The 18,948-nt window shown below is 41.6% G+C and overlaps 1 protein-coding gene and 1 long non-coding RNA gene across 6 annotated transcripts in view; one reads left to right on the top strand and one right to left on the bottom strand.

Annotated features, from left to right (window-relative positions):
* Window positions 1-16,481, top strand: part of LOC117356011 — a 67,340-nt gene extending 50,859 nt beyond the window's left edge. For 2 of the 3 annotated variants that reach the window (XR_004538509.1, XR_004538508.1), the window contains 3 exons: window positions 5,936-6,031; window positions 13,280-13,697; window positions 15,312-16,481. This is a non-coding gene — a long non-coding RNA (uncharacterized LOC117356011). The remainder of the gene's footprint in view (window positions 1-5,935; window positions 6,032-13,279; window positions 13,698-15,311) is intronic. The other variant, XR_004538510.1, reaches the window with a different exon arrangement.
* The window catches only part of CCDC178 (coiled-coil domain containing 178), a 483,231-nt gene that overhangs the window by 60,888 nt on the left and 403,395 nt on the right, over window positions 1-18,948 (bottom strand). For all 3 annotated transcript variants that reach the window (XM_033935245.1, XM_033935248.1, XM_033935246.1), the window contains one exon: window positions 2,867-3,001. In XM_033935245.1, coding sequence (XP_033791136.1) covers window positions 2,867-3,001 — 135 coding nt within the window. The remainder of the gene's footprint in view (window positions 1-2,866; window positions 3,002-18,948) is intronic.

The following is an 18,948-nucleotide window of genomic DNA, read 5'->3' as shown; positions in this document are numbered from 1 at the left end:
GTATAAGCAAAAGTTTTACAACACTACCTAGATGGAACTTGGACATTGTGATTTAGGCTATCTAAAACCAGGTCTAAGTCACAAGAAGATATCCAAAGTGACCACTGTAGGGACCCCTACATACTCCCCCAGTGATCACTGTCCCCTTCCCCTCCCCCCTACCATAAAAATCGTAATAACAACTTTACATATCTGCCTCCAGAACATCAGCACACCTGGCAGTCTGGCATAGGAAAGCCTAGTAGAGCTGCACAGAGGTGGCTTAAGTGATCTGGGGTGGGTGGGCTAGTGAACCATAGAGAGGCGGACCCAGGCCCATAAGCCACTCTAACCACTGCATGCATGGTGAAACATGTGCACCCCCAAAAAAACCCCAAACCCTTATGTATTACCATATAAGTGGCACCTGCAGCCATAAGGGCTATTGGGGTGGTAGACATGTGAGTCTAGTCGGTTCTGGGGGGTGTTTTGGGGTGCTCATCATGACCTATAAGGTTGTTGTGGTGAGATGTATATGTGGCACCCTTTTTGTGAAGTTCACAGCAGTGCCCTGTAAGGTATCCCACTTCTCTAGTGCAATGCTTGGGTGTCCAGTCCATCACTTTTCTGACCCTGCCCACGTCCAAAAGGTCTTTTTCTAGGTGTTTTTGACTTGGAAAAATTTTTGGACAAAAATGGCGTATAAAGATGGACGATTTAGCGGTCTGGATGATCAGACAGCTGGATGTACAGTTAGACGATTTTCGGGGAAAAAATATGTTGGACATATTTTTCAAAAATGGACCTCTTCCCATGTCTGACTTTGGGCGACTAGCGACTTAGTCGCCAAAACGGAATTAGACGTATCTTTTGATTATGCCCCTCTAGGTGAATAGGAACAAGCTGGGAACAAATTAAATAAATCATGTCCTGCATGAATCAAAAAAACAAAGCATCCAAACAAATGAGCCTAACATTTAAACAAATACAACATGAAGATACCTGTAAGTTCCAAATAAAAACATACTTTAAAAATTTTGTGTTTGATACAAATAAATAGGTCCACAAAAGAACATACAGTCAAATGCAAATGTAGATCCTAAGCAATAGTACAGACAAACCTCAGCCTTATATTTGTCTGTACTATTACTTAGGATCTACATTTATGTGATTGGGTAATGCTTGACTTTACGTTTCAGCTAGTTTTAGTAAGGCAACCTATTTAGCATTCTTGCCAAGTATAGTTACGCTATATCATATGCAAGGCTGCAGTAGAGGTCTGCACGGGAACGGGGATCGCGGGAATTCCGTGGGTCCCGTGGGAATTCCCCCTAACCCACGGGACTCCCACGGGGACCCCCCTCTGGCTCACGGGACTCCCACAGGGACCCCCCTCTAGCCAACGGGACTCCCATGGGGATGGAAGGCTTTGGAAGCAGGGTTCGTCCATATAATATAATGGACACGTCAGCCTTAGTAAAACAAAAAAAGGGTTCCACCAAAGAGATTCTACAAGGAAAACAGCAGCACAAACACAAAAGAAACTGTGGAATTGATGATCCTGTCAGAAGTAATTGCTGTTTTATATGGGGAAGGGTGGGGATGGAGCTAATTCCTTGCGGGGATGGGTGGGGACGGAGAGGATCCTGGCATGGACAGGTGGGGATGGAGAGGATCCTGGTGGGGACGGGAGGGGATGGGTGGGATTTCTGTCCCCGCGCAACTCTCTAGGCTGCAGTAGAGTGCTGTGGTTGACAAGTCCTCCACCCTGTTTTTTTTAATGAAAGTTTTCTTATGATTGTTTTTCTATTATAATTATGGAATTATAATTTTGTATTATATTTATTAATTTGTGTGTCTATAATTGTAGACTCCTGAGGCAGGTCATCTTGGCCGAAACATGTACATGTCGAGTCACTGAGTTACTTTTGGATGAATAAAAGGACATTTTTGCAATACATTTGAGTTCACATTTTCACTTCTTGTCTTGCGATCTTGTGTTTGTGGATTTGACTCTCCTGTTTTATACTACACTAACGGCCTCTTTTACAAAGCTGTGCTAGCAGCTGCCACGCGGCAACAGCCCCGAAGCCCTTTAAATCTCTATGGGCTTTGGGGCCGTAAATAAAACATGTGACATAGATAAGGGCAAAGTTAAATAAGCTATTCAGAATATCTGGTTCAAACCCCATTAGATAAGAAAATGTACTGAGAAACCTAACTGAGAAAACATAATTGTACTGAAATGTAATACAGAAGATTTAAATGATAACCCAGAATATCCTCCTTAAGTATACATTTTTTGCTGTACTTATTGAGTTCTCAAGAGAGTTTATAAACCTTATATTTATGTCAAGACCTCACCACATCTTAAATATCTATCTGTCTAATGCCATGTTAGAGATGTTATATAAAATAGCAGTTGTACAAAATACTTAACTGTATTGGGTTGCATAGAAAAATATGCAATCGGCAATATCTATAGATTGCTATATTGATTTTTATATTTAAAGGGGTCATTTCCTAGTTGTTAGTGCACTCCAATGCACTCATAGCATGCCATCTACATTGCATAAAATGGGTCATGCTGAGATAACATGCGATAACTACACTATTACATAATAACCTTTAGTAAATGGACACCTTTATTCGTAACTACATATACAAAGGATTATTAAAAGAAATAAGTTAATCTTCCATTTCAAGTATACCAGAGTATAGGTACCAACTTGCTGAATTCATCCTTCATGCAATTTCAGTTTATTAAAGTGGTTAAAAATTTATAAAACTCTGATGGGATATGGTTTTAATGCTTCATCACACTACCCATCATTTGCTTTTCAATCTAGATCAGAATGATCTTTCCCACTTCCTTGCAATCACCTACCTGCACAGCTAATATTTTCTGAGCATTCTCATGAGAGGCTGCTTGGAAGTTCGCCAGCCCAGCCTGGTTATAGAGGCCTTGATGTTTGAAGTACTCCACCGATGCCCTATGCATCCTGCTCTGCAGCACCGAGAGCTGAAGGGGGTGGGGGTTGGGGGAGAGAGATAGAAAAAAAGAAAACCTCACAAGTCAGAGCAGGAGAAGAAATTAATGGCAGTGTTCAAGAAGAATGATGGAAGGAAATATAGAAAGCAGTCAATAGCCCATTCTGCGCTGTACGGACCTGACAGGAATTTCACAGTCTCTTGATTTTTCAGTCCACTCATGTGCATTCATCAGAAACCAGTCACATCTGGCTGCCAGGATGGGGGGTTAATTTTCTCTAAATGCCTCAGCAGTTTTGTTCTAGCTGAGGCAAACTCTGTGACTGCAAAGCTGATGAGTAAAATATTTCTACTTCACCCAGTTTAACTCAAAACCGATAGCCTCAGGACATATTGAACCTTTTCTAAAAAAAAAAAAAAAAAAAATTAAATAAAATAAAAATCTGAAGCTTTTTGAATGGCACATCAGGTCAGGCCAAAGTTTAAAATGCAAGTTTAAGAATTTGATGGACACCGTTGCTTTTTTCCCCCTTCTAAAGCTTATCATAGCTTGCCAATGTGTGCTTTAGAGCATGACAAAACTAAAGAGAATTAACTCAGCCATCAACTGCTGAGGGAGAACAATAACAGGAAAGAAATTTCCAGATAGAACTCCCTATTAATCTACCTAGCTACAACCATGTGACATAAAAGCATCTAGCTTAACTGAGCTACAGTGAATGCAGTCTTTGAAAAGTGATACCATATTTTATACAGATTTAATAACTCAACAGTAGACCATACTTTTTTTGCTTAGAAAGTTCATATTTCATATCTGAAAGCTTCATAGTATAACATATCATGGTCAAAATGATACTAGTATGATATATTATGGTAACAGGCTGCAGGATTAGGCAGAGGATGACACCAGTATTGGCTGGCCTCCATTAGTTTCCTGTAGAATACAGAATTCATTTTAAGGTGCTTGCTTGATGTTTAAGACTAAGACCTTTGTAAGGACATAGATAAAGAGAAGCACTTCTGAAGAAGGCTACCAAAATGGTGTGGAGCATAGACGGAAGCTCTGTAAGATGTATGTGGTTGAGCAACTGCAGTACTGAGTAAATACTTTCACTTTAACCAGGGAGGGGTATTTTGTGATGAGTTAGGCAGGAGAGAATGGCACGGGGACAAATGGTTCCCCGTCCCCGCGATAACTCATTTTCCCATCTCGTCCCCATAAGTTCTTTTCCTGTCCCTGCCCCATTCCTGCAAGCTCCATCCTCATCTGCTCAAGCCTCAAACACTTTAAAATCATAAGGGTCCGAGGCTTGTGTGGTTAAGGCAAGCATACAGGAATAGGGCAGGGACAAGGACAGTGACAAAACTCATGGGGAATGGGGAAATTGAGTTCCTGTGGGGATGGGGAAAAAATTGTCCCTGTGTTATTCTCTATTTAGCACCCTCATTAATTGGGATTATATGCTAAAGAGTGCTAACATGCTAAAAACTGCATCAAGTAATAGGAAGGGTAATTTCATAAAAAGGCACATAGGCAGGGAGTTTTTATATAACTACTAGTGTTTAAGCCCGTTACATTAATGGGTGCTAGTAAAGCCTCCTTTCCTCACATGTCCCCTATTTTCAGCCCCAGCTCCAAACCCATTTTTACCCCCCTCCCCCCCGGTCCATCAGCACATCTTCCCTGCTCCCCTGGTTCCTCTACCATGCTTCCCCGATCAGCAGCACTTCTTCCCTGCTTCCCCGGTCCCTCTTCCCTGCTCCCCCGGTCAGCAGCACCTCTTCCCTGCTCCCCCGGTCCCTCCTCCCTGCTCCCCCGGTCAGCAGCACCTCTTCCCTGCTTCCCCGGTCAGCAGCACCATTTCCCTGCTCCCCCGGTTCCTCTTCCCTGCTTCCCCGGTCAGCAGCACCTCTTCCCTGCTCCCTCTGTCCCTCTTCTCTGCTCCCTCGGTCAGCAGCACCCCTTACCTGCTCTTCCGGTCCAGCATGTAGCCTTGTGAGCATCGCGGCCAGCTTTTGCGAACCTCCCAGGTTGCGCTAAACCTCGTTAGCATGTTCCCTCTGACGCGATCGCGTACGTCATAGGAAATGTTCTACTGAGGTGCTGTGCGTCCTGCGAAGTTTGGTACAGCCGGCCGCGATCCTCAAGGAAACAGCGCCTGACCCTCTGCTGCGCTTTGGGGAGAGTCTTCAGCGGCTTGTGGCCCTCCTCCCGGCAGCCGCCGCGAGCGCCGCTCTGCACCGCATCAAGCTGCCGAATACGGCCACGGAGGGCAATCGGGGCGGCCAGGACACAGGCAGGGAGAGTTGGTGAGTGAGGGCGGGAGGAGGGGAGTGGCCAGAGTATTCCCTGCCACCGCGTTCTAAAATAGAATCTGGCCAGGGATCAGAAAACACGGCGGCAGGGAATTCGAAACCCTAAGTGCGCATGCGCGCTTAGGGTTTTATTATATAGGATGAAGGCAGAACACATAAATAATAGTACCATATCCTGAGGCAACAAACAGCAAAGCATAACTCATATTGGTACCAAGTCCTAGTAGAGATAAGCATAGCTTAAATAATTGATGGCCTAATGAGCTACAAATATGATAATAAGCAAAAAGAATATAAAAGAATACCAAAGATTAAATAAGTTTTAGTAATATGGACCGTGAGGAGGCAGGCAAGCCATGAATCTTATGTAACCCGTGTGAAATAAGTCAGCACCGAGGGTCTATAAAAGCTGACTACGTTAAAAGATAATTATCAGTGTTATGAGTGTTGGGCATATATGATAGAATTGTTTGGGTCTTCACTACATGTTAGTGCATACGAGAGGGGGGGCTGAAGAGTTCTCAGCACCACCCACCAACTTCCTAAAATTCTGAGTGTTGTTTTGTCACTGTAGCTGAAAAGAGTGTTATCTTATTTCGTTCAGTGCCAATGGTCAGAGACAAAATTCTATGTTTTGACATTGTTTCAGATCCTTGATTGAGCCACATCCACATCATTTTGTTCTTGGCTGGGCTGAGAACTTTTCAGCACCCTCTCATAATACTGACTCGAAGGTGATTTAGAGGTACGTTGTGCTGATTTTATAAAGACATTGGGGTAGGTATTCCAAATGGCCTTTTAGATCACTTGGCTGGGGCGAACTGGCAAGTTCAGTGACACTTATCCAGATAGTGCTGTTAAATATTGCTGCTAAACAGCTAACCCCTAACTGACGAATTAGGGGCACGCCATAGGCAGGAGTTTGGCAAAGCATGGCCGTACCCTGGTAGCAGCAGTATTCAGACCACTAACTGGCTGGGTAAGCATATAAACTTAGAACAGAAAAAAAGGATGTCCTAATTTTATGCGTTGAATTTAACTAGTTGAAGTACTGCAAAGCTGCCACTAGAGGTTGCAGAAACCATTTTGGAATGCAGGTCAGCTCTGGACAGGAATTAGTGGGCACAAAATCCTTCCCAATTCCCCCCCAACCCACCAAGAACTCCTCCAGGTTAGCTGGCGGGAGGTGGGGGGGGGAGATTGGGATTGGAGCAGCCTTCTATTTCCTTTGAGAGATATATAGGAGAAGGTGCTTCGAGTATTGGGGAATGGGAGAGGAGATGGTATATGGCAGTGATTCCCAACCCTGTCCTGGAGGAACACCAGGCCAATCAGGTTTTCAGGCTAGCCCTAATGAATATGCATGAGAGAGATTTGCATATGATGGAAGTGATAGGCATGCAAATTTGCTTCATGCATATTCATTAGGGCTAGCCTGAAAACCCAATTGGCCTGGTGTTCCTCCAGGACAGGGTTGGGAACCACTGGTATATGGGATCAAAAAGGAATCATCCACAGGAAAAATACAATCCCATAGACTGAAGCATAGAGTGGTTGAGGATCTCAAAAACTGGCTTGGAAATGGATCTCAAGGCCAAGACTTACAAGTGCCAAGTTTCAATCATTGATCTTCAAAACTTCCCCCTCCTTCTATGATTACAAATTCAATTCTTTATTTCTTTCTTTCAAATGTTTCCAACAGTGGGTCCTTCTTCTTATATTCTATATAAGTCATTATCCACCCAGCAAAGAAACAAAATAACTTATCTTAAATAGATGCAAATGATCCAGAACCTGACAGGACCCATTTCGCCCATTATATAGGTTTTTTCAAGGGTTCAATAAATAACGCTGCATCTATTTTTAGCTGAGTCACTCCCATTAAAGGCTGGGTGTTCAATGGCTATAATCAGGACACAGGGGACTGCCTGACCTGGCATTTTTTTAAGTGTCTTATGTGGGTGAATACCAGCTGGGATTCACATAAGGCCAAGCAGATAACACCTTTCAATTAGCCCCAAATATTAATGGCCCCTTTTACAAAGCCATGGTGGCTATGCTGCTGAACCTCATTCACACTGAACCTCATTCAATTCCTATGGGCTTTGGTGCATTTACTGCAGCAGCATCGCTACCATGGCTTTATAAAAGGGGCCCGAAGTGCCAGTGCTCAGACATGGCCCAGAGTGGAATATCCATGGCTTATTCTATCAACAGTGGTCAGTCTTATAAAAGAATGACTGCCACCAGCTGAATATCGACCAGAATAAGAATTTATGTTGTGAACATGTACAAAATAAAAATGACTTATCTTCCAAAGAGATCTTTAATAATATGCTGTAATTATTAGTCTTCAATAGTCCACTATAGCAACTGTCACATCATCTTTTGTAAAACTGAGTCAGGGATATTGCAGCATAATATTATTCCACAGCACAAAACACAATCTTATATGTTTCAATAAAACTTGATATACTGTTCAGCTTACATGGATCTAAGCAGTTTACAATTTTAAAATTTGGTACAGTTGAGGAACTGTATTAAATTTGATATGAAAGCCTATATATAAACAGTCATTCAAGAAGCCAATTTCTCAAAAAAAAAAATAAAAAAAATCATTACTACTATTAATTAGCTATAGCGCTACCAGATGCATGCAGCACTGCACAGTCACATATTCATTTTGTTCAGCAGGAGCGAATGTATTTTCTCACCCTCATTTACCTCAGTGGTAAAGCTTGTTTAAAGAAAAATGTTCCAGAAATGATATTCAAGGGTAACAACATAGAGAAATTGAAATGAGGAACCTGGGAGGAGATAAACCAAATAGAAAATCTTAAAAACAGTAAATCACCTGAACCAGATGGTGTACATCCTAGAGTACTGAAATTTTTGATCTACTTTTAGTAATCTGTAACCTGCCATTAAAATTGTCCTTAGTACCTGATGATTGGAAGATGGCCAGTATAACATCATTTTTTTAAAAAGGGGATCCATGGGAGATTCCGGAAATTGTAGACTAGCAAGCCAGAAATCAGTGCAAATCAAAATGGTAGAAACTATTAAAAAGAATACAATTACTGAACACGTGGAGGTGCATTTTCAATAGGACATCTAAGTCTAATGTGGATGTTTTGGGAAAAGTATCTAGAAATCCAGTCGAGAAAATGTCCATTTTCAAAACAACCAGTTGTCTATCTTTTATTTTTGAAAATGACCTATGTAGGTGTTTTGGTCCTTAGTGCATCTATCTTTTTTGGCCATTTTCAAAAAACTATAAACGTCACATGAAAAATGCACAAAAGCAAGTTTTGTAGAAGTATCCAACTACCTTGTCTGATTGCGGAAGGGGAATCGCCATCAGCTGTGCCGGTTTTGGGGATTCCTGCTGGCTCAGCTCGGAGATTCCACCTGCCAGGATCAGCTGAAATGGCAGGGAGATTCCTCTCTTCCTCCCTCCCAGGCACCAATCTCCTCTAGTATACCTCCGAGCCACCGAGCCCTACACTCCTCCAAACACCTCCCCCCCCCCCACCGAAATCACTGGACCCCTGACATCCCCCAACATCCCTGGATACCCTCACCTACATCTTTGGACCTCCAACATCCCCCAATATTCCTGGATGCCCTGACACCCCCTGATATCTCATACCTTCAGATGACAAATCACCAGGAGGGAAGTCCTCTTCCTCCTGCCTATAGGGCCACGTGTTCAGAATGATGGGCCTTCCTCCTCCCAATGCATCTTGGGATGCAGTAGGAGGGGCCTAAGGCCCTGATTGGCTCAAAGTCGCAATTTAGGGGGTGAAGGACTTTTCTGCTTGAAAGAGGAGCGGGCCTTGGTTGTGATAGTATGTGTTGATCTTAAAGTGGCCACACCATCAAAAAGATATAAACAAAATAGAGTTGGTCCAGAAGAAGGCTACTAAAATGGTTGGTGGTCTTCATCATAAATTATACGGGGACAGACTTAAAGATCTCAATATGTATACTTTGGAGGAAATGTGGGAGAGGGGAGATATAACAGAGATATTTAAATACCTATGTGGCATAAATGCGCATGAGGTGACTCTCAATTGAAAGGAAACTCTAGAATGAATTGGCATAGGATGAAGGTGAAAGGAGATAAATTCAGAAGTAACCCCAGAAAATACTTTCTCATGGAAAGGGTGGTAAATGTGTGTAATGACCTCCTGGTGGAGGTGGTAGAGACTAAAGTGTTTCTGATTTCAAGAAAGCTTGGGGCAAGTACATTGGATCTCTAAGAGAGAGGAGGAAATAATAGATGGCATGGAATAGAAGCAGACTAGAGGCCATATGGTTTTTATCTGCTTCATTTTTCTGTTTCTATGTTAAAATGTAGGATATTTGCAGGGTATCACATTTTATAATGGAATCCACTGTAAACTGGATAACTGGAATGGAAGAGTAGTCTAATATTTACTACAGTGGCCTGAAAATTAGGTGAGCTGGATTTGATTCCCACTGATGTTCCTTGTGACCCTGGGTAATTTACTTAACTCTACATTGCCCCAAGTACAAAATTTAGATAGTGAACCCATTAGGGACAAAGAAGTAGTATATCATATTTAAACCACTTTGGTTGTACCACAGAAAGGAAGTACAGTGGAACCTTGATTTACGAGCATAATTCGTTCCAGAAGCATGATCGTAAACCAAATTGCTCATATATCAAAGCAAGTTTCCCCATAGGAATTAAGGGAAACTCGCTTGATTTTTCCCCCCCTGAAGTCACTGGCGCTGCTCCACCCCCCCCAAGAACCAGCATTGCGCCCCCTGCCTGTGAACGCCCCCCCCCCCGAGAACCAACATCAACCCCCCCCGCTCACATTGCCCACCCCCCGTGATCTGGTATCTCCCACCCGCCCAAACACAATCCCTTACTCTGATCTGGCCACCAGCACCAACGCACAGGACCTGCCGGTACCCGAAGATCAGGGTAAGGGTTTGTGCTTGGGCGCTTGGGCGGGGATGCCGGATTGGGGGGGGGGATGTGAGTGAGGGGGGGGCGATGTTGGTTTGTGGGGGGTGGGGTGATGCCAGTTTGCGGGGGGGTCGCAAATCGAGTCAATGCTTGGTTTGCAAGGCACGATTTGCAAGAATGTTTTGCTTGTCTTGCAAAACACTTGCAAACCGCTTTACTTGCAAACCGAGGTTTGACTGTATATAAAATCCATTATCCCTTACACTTAACACTAAGGCCTGGAGGTCACTGACTTCATGGATTGAAGTGGCCATCACAAATAAGGTTAGGTACTAGATTTCACAAGAACTGAGATTCAAAGGGAATTATTAGCTGAGTTATAATTATTTTGATGTTCCATGCAGTACAATAAAACAGAGCTTCATACAAATCTGATAATTAAACAGATTGGTTTAAGACTAGACTCTGAGGTAATTGGTGCTTAATCAGTTCTCTATAATACAAAAGAAATGATTCAGAGATACAGTATTTCCAATATCAGATGTCAAATTTTCTCAGAATGAAAACACATGGCCTTCTTTGATAGTTTCTAGAAATTAGTAGGGCTTTGGATAATTACTTATATAATCCAAGTTTACAATTAAATCCTTCTCAGTATCTGGGTCAAGAGTCCAAGACACTGGATGCCAGCTATGTTCCCTCTAAGCTGAGCATGTGAGTAATTGTGCATACATTCTAGGAGTGTCGCTCACAGATTTTACAAGGTCATTCACAACAATATTAGCAAATCTGGAAAATTGTTGATTTTTAGAACTTGTTGCTCACACACAAAATATTTTTTTAGAACTTGTCATTCGTATGAGAAAAAATGTGCACATACCTGGTCAATCCTAAGAGGGAGTATTGAATGCCAGGATAGAGACCAAAAACTTGGTTCTGATATAATGGGCTTGATAAACATCCTAGCCTGATAGATATCTTTACATGCAAAGGGAACTATATATGTCTCAATAAAAATGGCACCAAGTTTTGTTTTGGTTTTTCTTTTGCTACAGAGGTACTAGAGCATATTAAGATAGGAAATCTATCACCTAGTGAAGAGAGAAATTATTTTGGTCACCTGGTGTATTCTTCTTCAAGACTATCACAAACATATGCCTCTTAGGCAGACTCCATTTCAAGAAGAATCTATTTGCCACATCCTAATAAAGGAACTAATTGAGAGCAGGAAAGGGAGGAGATGCTCACCACCTCCTTGCGATCATGTGTTTCTTAGAATTGTGTCCTATTCTGTATGGAATGTAGCTATTAAGAGATATAAGGGAGTCCACAAGTTTTCCCTTACTAAAAGACCTTCAGAATATATCCAGGCTTTGTCAGTAATTAATTGATGGTAGAAGCAGAAAAAGGTGATAATCCTCCCAAAGGGTTGGTGTTATGGCTAGAATACATTTAATATAAAAAATATATATATAGTAACTACAAGGTCCTTTCATCTCCACACTTCCTGAGGTGAGCTGAGGATCACAGTAAATGCTCATGCAACAAGGAGTGCACTCCTAGACCAGGAGAAAGACCTAGGACTAGGGAAAGAGGGATTGTTCACACAAAGATTCTGTCTAAGAGAGTGAAGAAATAAATCTCTTAAATAGGAATTGTTGCAGTTGTCCAGGTCTCACCTAGTCGGGTAGGTAGAACTGACGTTTCTTTCAGTCATCTTACTGTGGCTTCTTCAGAGTGTGCTGTGGGGGGTCACAGTTTGTCATTGTATATAGTGGGTCCTGAAACCTAATTAGCTGGGGCTTGAGGTGACTGAGGCAAAAAAGTCAGTTGGTCAAAAATTTGAATTTTAAAGATGCTCTCCCTGTATGGCTGGGTTATATGCTCTCTCTCTTAGGCTTTTTGCATCTGGTGTCATGATTGTTGCAGTTGTCTGGGTCTTGCCGCAACAATTATGACACCAACTGTGGAAGCCAAAGAAAGCATATATAAATAAGATGGAGAACATTTTCCATTTAAAAGCATATCAAGTTTCAAGTTTTATTAGGATTTTATATACCGCCTATCAAGGTTATCTAAGCGGTTTTTACAATCAGGTACTCAAGCATTTTCCCTATCTGTCCTGGTGGGCTCACAATCTATCTAACGTACCTGGGGCTATGGAGGATTAAGTGACTTGCCCAGGGTCACAAGGAGCAGCGCGGGGTTTGAACCCACAACCCCAGGGTGCTGAGGCTGTAGATCCAACCACTGCGCCACACACTCCATATGTACACCTGGTAAAAGTTTTTCTTGTAGCAACAAGTACCGTGTTTCCCCAAAAATAAGACCTACCCCGAAAATAAGCCCTAGCTTGATTTTCAGGGTAGGTCTTAATATAAGCCTTACCCCAAAAAATAAGCCCTAGTTGCCGGCAGCAGGGCTTCCCCTCCCCCCCACGCACCCCCGACTGACCATTCTAGCTCTCCCTCCCATGCGAACCGAAATACCTGGAAACAAATGGCAGTGTCAGCAGAACAGGCTGGATCGTGGCCTGCCCTTCTCACGCCCAGCTGTTCTGTGCCGCGTTGCTAATGACATCATCAGTGATGTGGCAGAGGACTGGCCTTTTTTGGGCCCAAAATTAATATAAGACAGTGTCTTATTTTCGGGGAAACATGGTATGTCCTGTATATATAATGGGAGGTCAAGAGTAGCAACAGAACACTGCCCAGTTTCCATACAATCAGTACTAGCAATTCAAGATTTGGATTCAGAATATTTTGAAATTTATATTGCCACAGGGAAGGAAGTGGTAAAAGTTCATATTAATATGAGCTGATCATTAAAGTTTCTTTCTGCCTACATGTTTTTATGTGGTAGAGTTATGATGTTTTATGTTATCTGATGATTTCTTTTTTTGAAAACAGAAAAGAAATAAATACAAAATCACTGCCCTAAAGGAAATGAGGGGAGTGACCAAAGATGGCAGCTGAAGTTACAGGCAGTAGGATCAGCTTTGAGAATTCTGAGCATTATTCCTCTTACCTTGTGGGTTTTGTTTCCTAGTACCGCATACCAAAAGGAAGGTGATGCTGAAGATAATACTGCCACAGGCTACAGCATCCTCTGTGGTTCAAAAAACACTTCAGCAGATGTTTGATTGGCACGCCACCAAAGCCTAACAGAGTAACTATTGGGTGAGTCCTACAAAGGAGAATGGAGAAGGAGCCTCAGTCTTCTGGGACATGATGTATCACTCTCTCTCCCCAGAGCTAATGTACCACCTTGTCTGGTAGCAGCCAGGCCTGGGATGAATCTGCAGCAGCAGACACTGAACTGGAGTCCAGAGGAAGTGAAGCCTGGATTTGTCTGCCAAGCAGCAGAGGGGCAGATAAAGAAGGTGGTAATGCTAGAGACTTTCTGGTTGGCCATCAAGAATCCTGAAGAAAAAGTGGGGAAATCAGCCCAGGACACAATACTAATTGTGAGTAACGTGGAAACTTTGTCTCAATCAGTTTAAAAAGTACAATTAGTCATGCTGGAACAATCAACTCAGATTCAATCGGATGTTAATAATATTAAGGGAACTGTTTCAAAATTAATTAAAGATCAAAAGTTAATACAAAGAAAGTTGGAACCAATTGAGAATTTCAACAGGAGGCAGAACTTAAGGGTATTAAATTTTTCCAAAATGTTGGATGTGACTCCTGTAGATATGTTTAAAAAAATTTCTTCTGGAATATTTAAAAATACTAAATGAAGCTCTTCCCTCTTTGATTAAAGTTTATTATTTAATGTCAATATCTACGAATACCATAGCAATCCATCCTGTGCAGGAACAACAGTCAATTAGTGCCCAGGTTGATCCTTAATTGAGGGAAAATATTTGAATGATATATTTCAGCACTTTTGGAAGCCTCTTTCTCAGAAATAAATGAATGAGTTATCTTGATTGTGAACTTTGTATTTGAACAGGATTTAAATTTCATTATGGGACTTTACTTCAGGAACTCTGTAACAGATTTCTGTGGACAACACGTTATATCCTGATGTAATGAAATCTACTCAGGAAAAAAGGAAAGAGTTCCTGGCTATGAGAGAAGAGATTTAGGGCGCCTTTTACTAAGGTGCGCTAGCATTTTTAGCATGTGCTACATTGCCCTGCGAGCTAAAACCGCTAGCGCAGCTTAGTAAAAGGAGTCCTAAGAGATTGGGTGCTACCTTTTTGTCAGCAAACCCATGTAAATGCACGGTGAAATGTCTAGGCTTTAAGTATGTCTTTTTGTTCCCTGAACATCTTAGATCCTTTTTGGACCTAAAGCAGAAGTATATTTTATTTAGCATATAGAAATTATATTGTTGGGAAAATTCTGGTTCATGCTTTTTCTTGTCTTATTATTTCTTCTTTACCTTATTTTCCACTCCCTCTTCTTTTTGAGGTCTAAAGAAGATCAAGGGAGTCCTTAATTTGTTTTTCTTTTTTATAAAGGGATAGTATAGAGATTATGTTATAATACATTTTTTGGGGGGGGGAGGGGTAACCCTGATCTGTCCAGAGAATGGCCACCAGGATGGTCTCAGGACTCAAGGATCTCCCGTACGAGGAACGGCTGGATAAGTTGCAGCTGTACTCACTCGAGGAACGCAGAGAGAGGGGTGACATGATCGAGACATTCAAGTATCTCACAGGCCGCATCAAGGTGGAAGACGATATCTTCTTTTTCAAGGGTCCCGCGGCAACAAGGGGGCATCCGTGGAAAATCAGGGGTGAGAAACTGCACGGGGACACCAGGAAATTATTTTTCACTGAAAGGGTGGTTGTTCGCTGGAATAGTCTTCCACTTCAGGTTATTGAGGCCAGCAGCGTGCCTGATTTTAAGGCCAAATGGGATAGACACTTGGGATCTATTCACAGAGAAAGGTAGGGGAGGGTCATTGGGGTGGGCAGACTAGATGGGCCGTGGCCCTTATCTGCCGTCTATTTCTATGTTTCTATGTTTTGACATGTAAATTGTGATTGAAACTTATAAACAAATACATTTAAAAAAAGGACTGCCCTAAGACCTCCTCTGACTTCTGTGCGTTACTGTCCTTCTAGACTCTGAATCGCTCACCAATCAAGATTCCCCTAAGGGGCAAAAGAATCCTTACTTTCTCCTGCTCTGACACCATGTTGGTCCTATCACTAGTGGACCACCAAGATGGGGCCTAAAATCTATGATATTTAAAGCCTGCAGTAGCATGTGCTTTTACCACAGAATTTGACAACTGGGGTGTCACATGCTGAAGGTTAGTTAGCCATTCTGTGTGGCAAAATGGCAGCTTTTTACTGCTGCTTCGTAAAAAGACTCCCTCAAATAAACTGTAGTTTTTTGTTTATTTTTTTTCTTTTTACTTATTCTTTTCTTAAAAATTAAATCAAAACCTTTATAATTTTTTCATTACAATTATGTAATTTTTGGTTGGAAACAATTTTCAAAAGTACACCCTCCTCTTTATTTATTTTATTTTACTTGTAATTAATTTTCAAGGCTGTAATATCTGGCTATACTCTCTGTGAAAAATGATGTGTACATATTGCCTGTGTACTTTGTACTTGTGGACAATTCATCAAATCTTTGTGTAGAGTTTTATTCTCCTGACCTTAACACACCTCCAGTAATGCCTCATTTTGTAGTTTGTAGTTCACTTTTATTTACTATACTGCAAACAATACAAATATCTAAGCAGTTTACATAAAAAAAATTTTTAAAGGAAGAAGGTGAGCGTGAGGGGCACACCCTCACTAATACTGCAATTATACCACTATACAGCAGGGGGTGATAGCTCACAAAGTGGAAGAGTAAGCCACCTTAGTGTAGGTGAGGCATCCCTATTGAGTCATCAGCATGAGACTCAGACAAGGAGGAGTTCATATGCCCTAGAGTGGAGTCAGTTACAGAGGTCCCGCAGGAAGAGACTTCCAGAGAAAGGCTCAGAGACTAGAGATCTCCAGAGAGCAAGATACTTCCAGAGAGAGGTTTGGAGACTAGAAGTCTCCAGAAGGAGAAATTTTCCCTAGCTGTGGGCTCAGAGAAACCCAAGGAAGCAGAGTGGTCATTAAGGCTGGGAAGGTAAGATGTTTGTGAGCTGCTTGGTTGAGGAAAGCTACCCTTGTTGTAATGACTCTATGTGTATTTTGTTTTGGGGTTTGGCTGGGACCTGACCGTAGACCATGACACTTGACTACAGAAAGTCTGTTTGCTTTGAGAAACTACTTTTCCTTTTGCCTGTGAAGTAACAGAGCTTAGACTTGTGAATCAATAAAGAGTTGTTGTTATACCTTTAAAGTTTGTCTGTCTGTGTGTACACAGGCTTAACTATAAAATCCACTCAGGCTTACAGGGAGAAAATGGAAAAGCAAAGCTGAAGGGAAACCTAGGTTACATTGATCTAATTAATAAAAAGGGAAGGGAAGGATTTAAGAATAACAATCACACTAAGATACAAAAGGAGGGGAAGGAATGAAAAGAAACAAGAAAAAGGAAGCGATACCATAGTGGGCAAAGAGTAAATGGAGACAACTTATGATGGTAATGAATAAGCCGCAATGAAATAATGTGTTTTTTAAAATGCCTTGAGTTTTTAAAATGATCATTCAGAACAGATATATAAAAGAAGGGAATTCCATAATTTGGGTTCAACTACACTAGAGTTAGAGGAATGAGCAGAATGTGAGTGGATTTGCAAAAAAGTTGATTAGATGAAAGTCAATCTGTGACAAGATCAGGTTTTACGAGATACCAGAAATTATTTGAGCAGGATTGTAGAAGACAAATTAACTGACCCACCTCCTTTACAAAGCCACGCTAGCGTTTTTAGCACCGGCTGCAGCGGTAAGAACTCTACGCTCATAAAATTCCTATGAGCATTGGAGATCTTATCGCCGCAGCTGGCACTAAAAACGCTAGTACGGCTTTGTAAAGGAAGGCCTGAATGTCATCAGCATACATGAGAAAGGAAATTCCATGTGATTTTAATAAAAAGCTCTATGAGGGGCAAAAGAATGATGTTAAAAAGTGTTAGGCCCAAAATTGAGCCCTGGGGAACTCCAGTAGTTAAGCTAAAGTTGTTGGTGTGAATGAAGGAGTGCATGTTGTGTTTCCCTTTTAAAGCTGCCCTGTTATATATGGAATTCCTTTCTTTTATGGTATTTATATTGTAAACCGCTTGGACCTATCATAAGAACAGGCAGTATAACAAGTTTTTATTTATTTATAATTTTCAAAAATATATACCAAGTATTAAACACTTGTACAGAAAGGTAAATTAAGACAGTATACATGGATGAAAATTGAAATAATATTTTTAACAGGAAAATAACTTGCTTAATCTATCTCAAGTCCTCAATATATCTAAAGAATCCAAGATTAAGGACTCCTTTTATCAAACCGCGCTAGCGGTTTAACGCGCGTAATAGGGTGCGCTAAACCGCCGGCCATGCTAGCCGCTACCACCTCCTCTTGAGCAGGTGGTAGTTTTTAGGCCAGCGCGGGGGTTAACAAGTGATGAAATGTCGCGTGCATTAATTCCGCTAGCGCGGCTTGATAAAAGGAGCCCTAAATCAGAGTGATTTTTTTAAAAAAGAAGAACAACAAAGGATAATAAACCTAGCAAGTAATCTGCAGTTTACTATTGAGTGGGAATCTTACTCATTCAAATATGTTGTTATTACTATTTCGATTCTTCTCTCCCATTTAAGGGATACAAAACTGGATAACTGGGATGGTTCCAAGAAAACATACTTTAAATACTGGTATCTAATCACAAACTTGCAGGGAAATCTTAAATGGAAAACACCTCCTATCTCAGTTACCGCTGGTCTCAAAATTAGAAACTGTTGTCTCCTTTTTTGTGTCTCCCTGGAGACATCTGGAAACATTTGGATTTTATGTCCCAGGAAATCCTTAGATCTGTTCTGGAAAAACATCCTCAAAATCCATTCTTTGTCCGGTAACAGAGCTTCCGTCAACAAAAGTGTAGCTGGATAAGAAAGAGAAGCATCAGATGCTTCCAATAAATTTGAAAACACAAGGGAGAAGAACCAACGGATTCTGCAGTGAAGGGTACAGAAGCAAAACAAAGGAAAAATTGGAGAAACCCGTACAATGATGAAGGATAAGTTTATTGAATCAAAAGCGGTTAAAAGCAACACCTTAAAATCAAGGGACCCAACACGGTCCATGTTTCGGAAAACACACCTTCATCAGGGGTCCAGAAAAACCAAAGGTAAGTTGGAACCGCCAAAAAACTGTAGCCTGTAGAGGAAACGAGCGCCGAAAGGCAATCAGTATGTAGGTTGCTGTATGGCGAAAAATTTGAACCATCTAGTGGGGTCTCTTGTTGGTTTTCATTTTCAGGTTATTGTTGATCTTTTTTCTTAAGAAGGTAATAGACCCAAACAAAGGAGTGTATAGATTGCTTCGGTACATTTAAGATTTCTATGAAGTACCTCTAACATTTTCTAGTGGAGTTACAATAGGAATCTTTGGGAAATTCAGTATACGTAAGTTATTAGCTCTACTATGGTTTTCCATTACAGTGGAACCTCGGTTTGCAAGTAACCCGGTTTGCGAGTGTTTTGCAAGACGAGCAAAACACTCAGCAAACTTTTGCCTCGCAAACCGAGCATGTTCTGGTGTATGAGCACCTCCCCCCGCTCTAACCGGCATCGCAACCACACCCCCCCCGCGCAA

The sequence above is a fragment of the Geotrypetes seraphini genome, chromosome 2 (assembly GCF_902459505.1).
Source record: "Geotrypetes seraphini chromosome 2, aGeoSer1.1, whole genome shotgun sequence".
Lineage (NCBI taxonomy): Eukaryota > Metazoa > Chordata > Amphibia > Gymnophiona > Dermophiidae > Geotrypetes > Geotrypetes seraphini.
The sequence above is the reverse complement of the archived record's forward strand: the minus strand, read 5'-3'. Positions and strand labels throughout refer to the sequence as shown.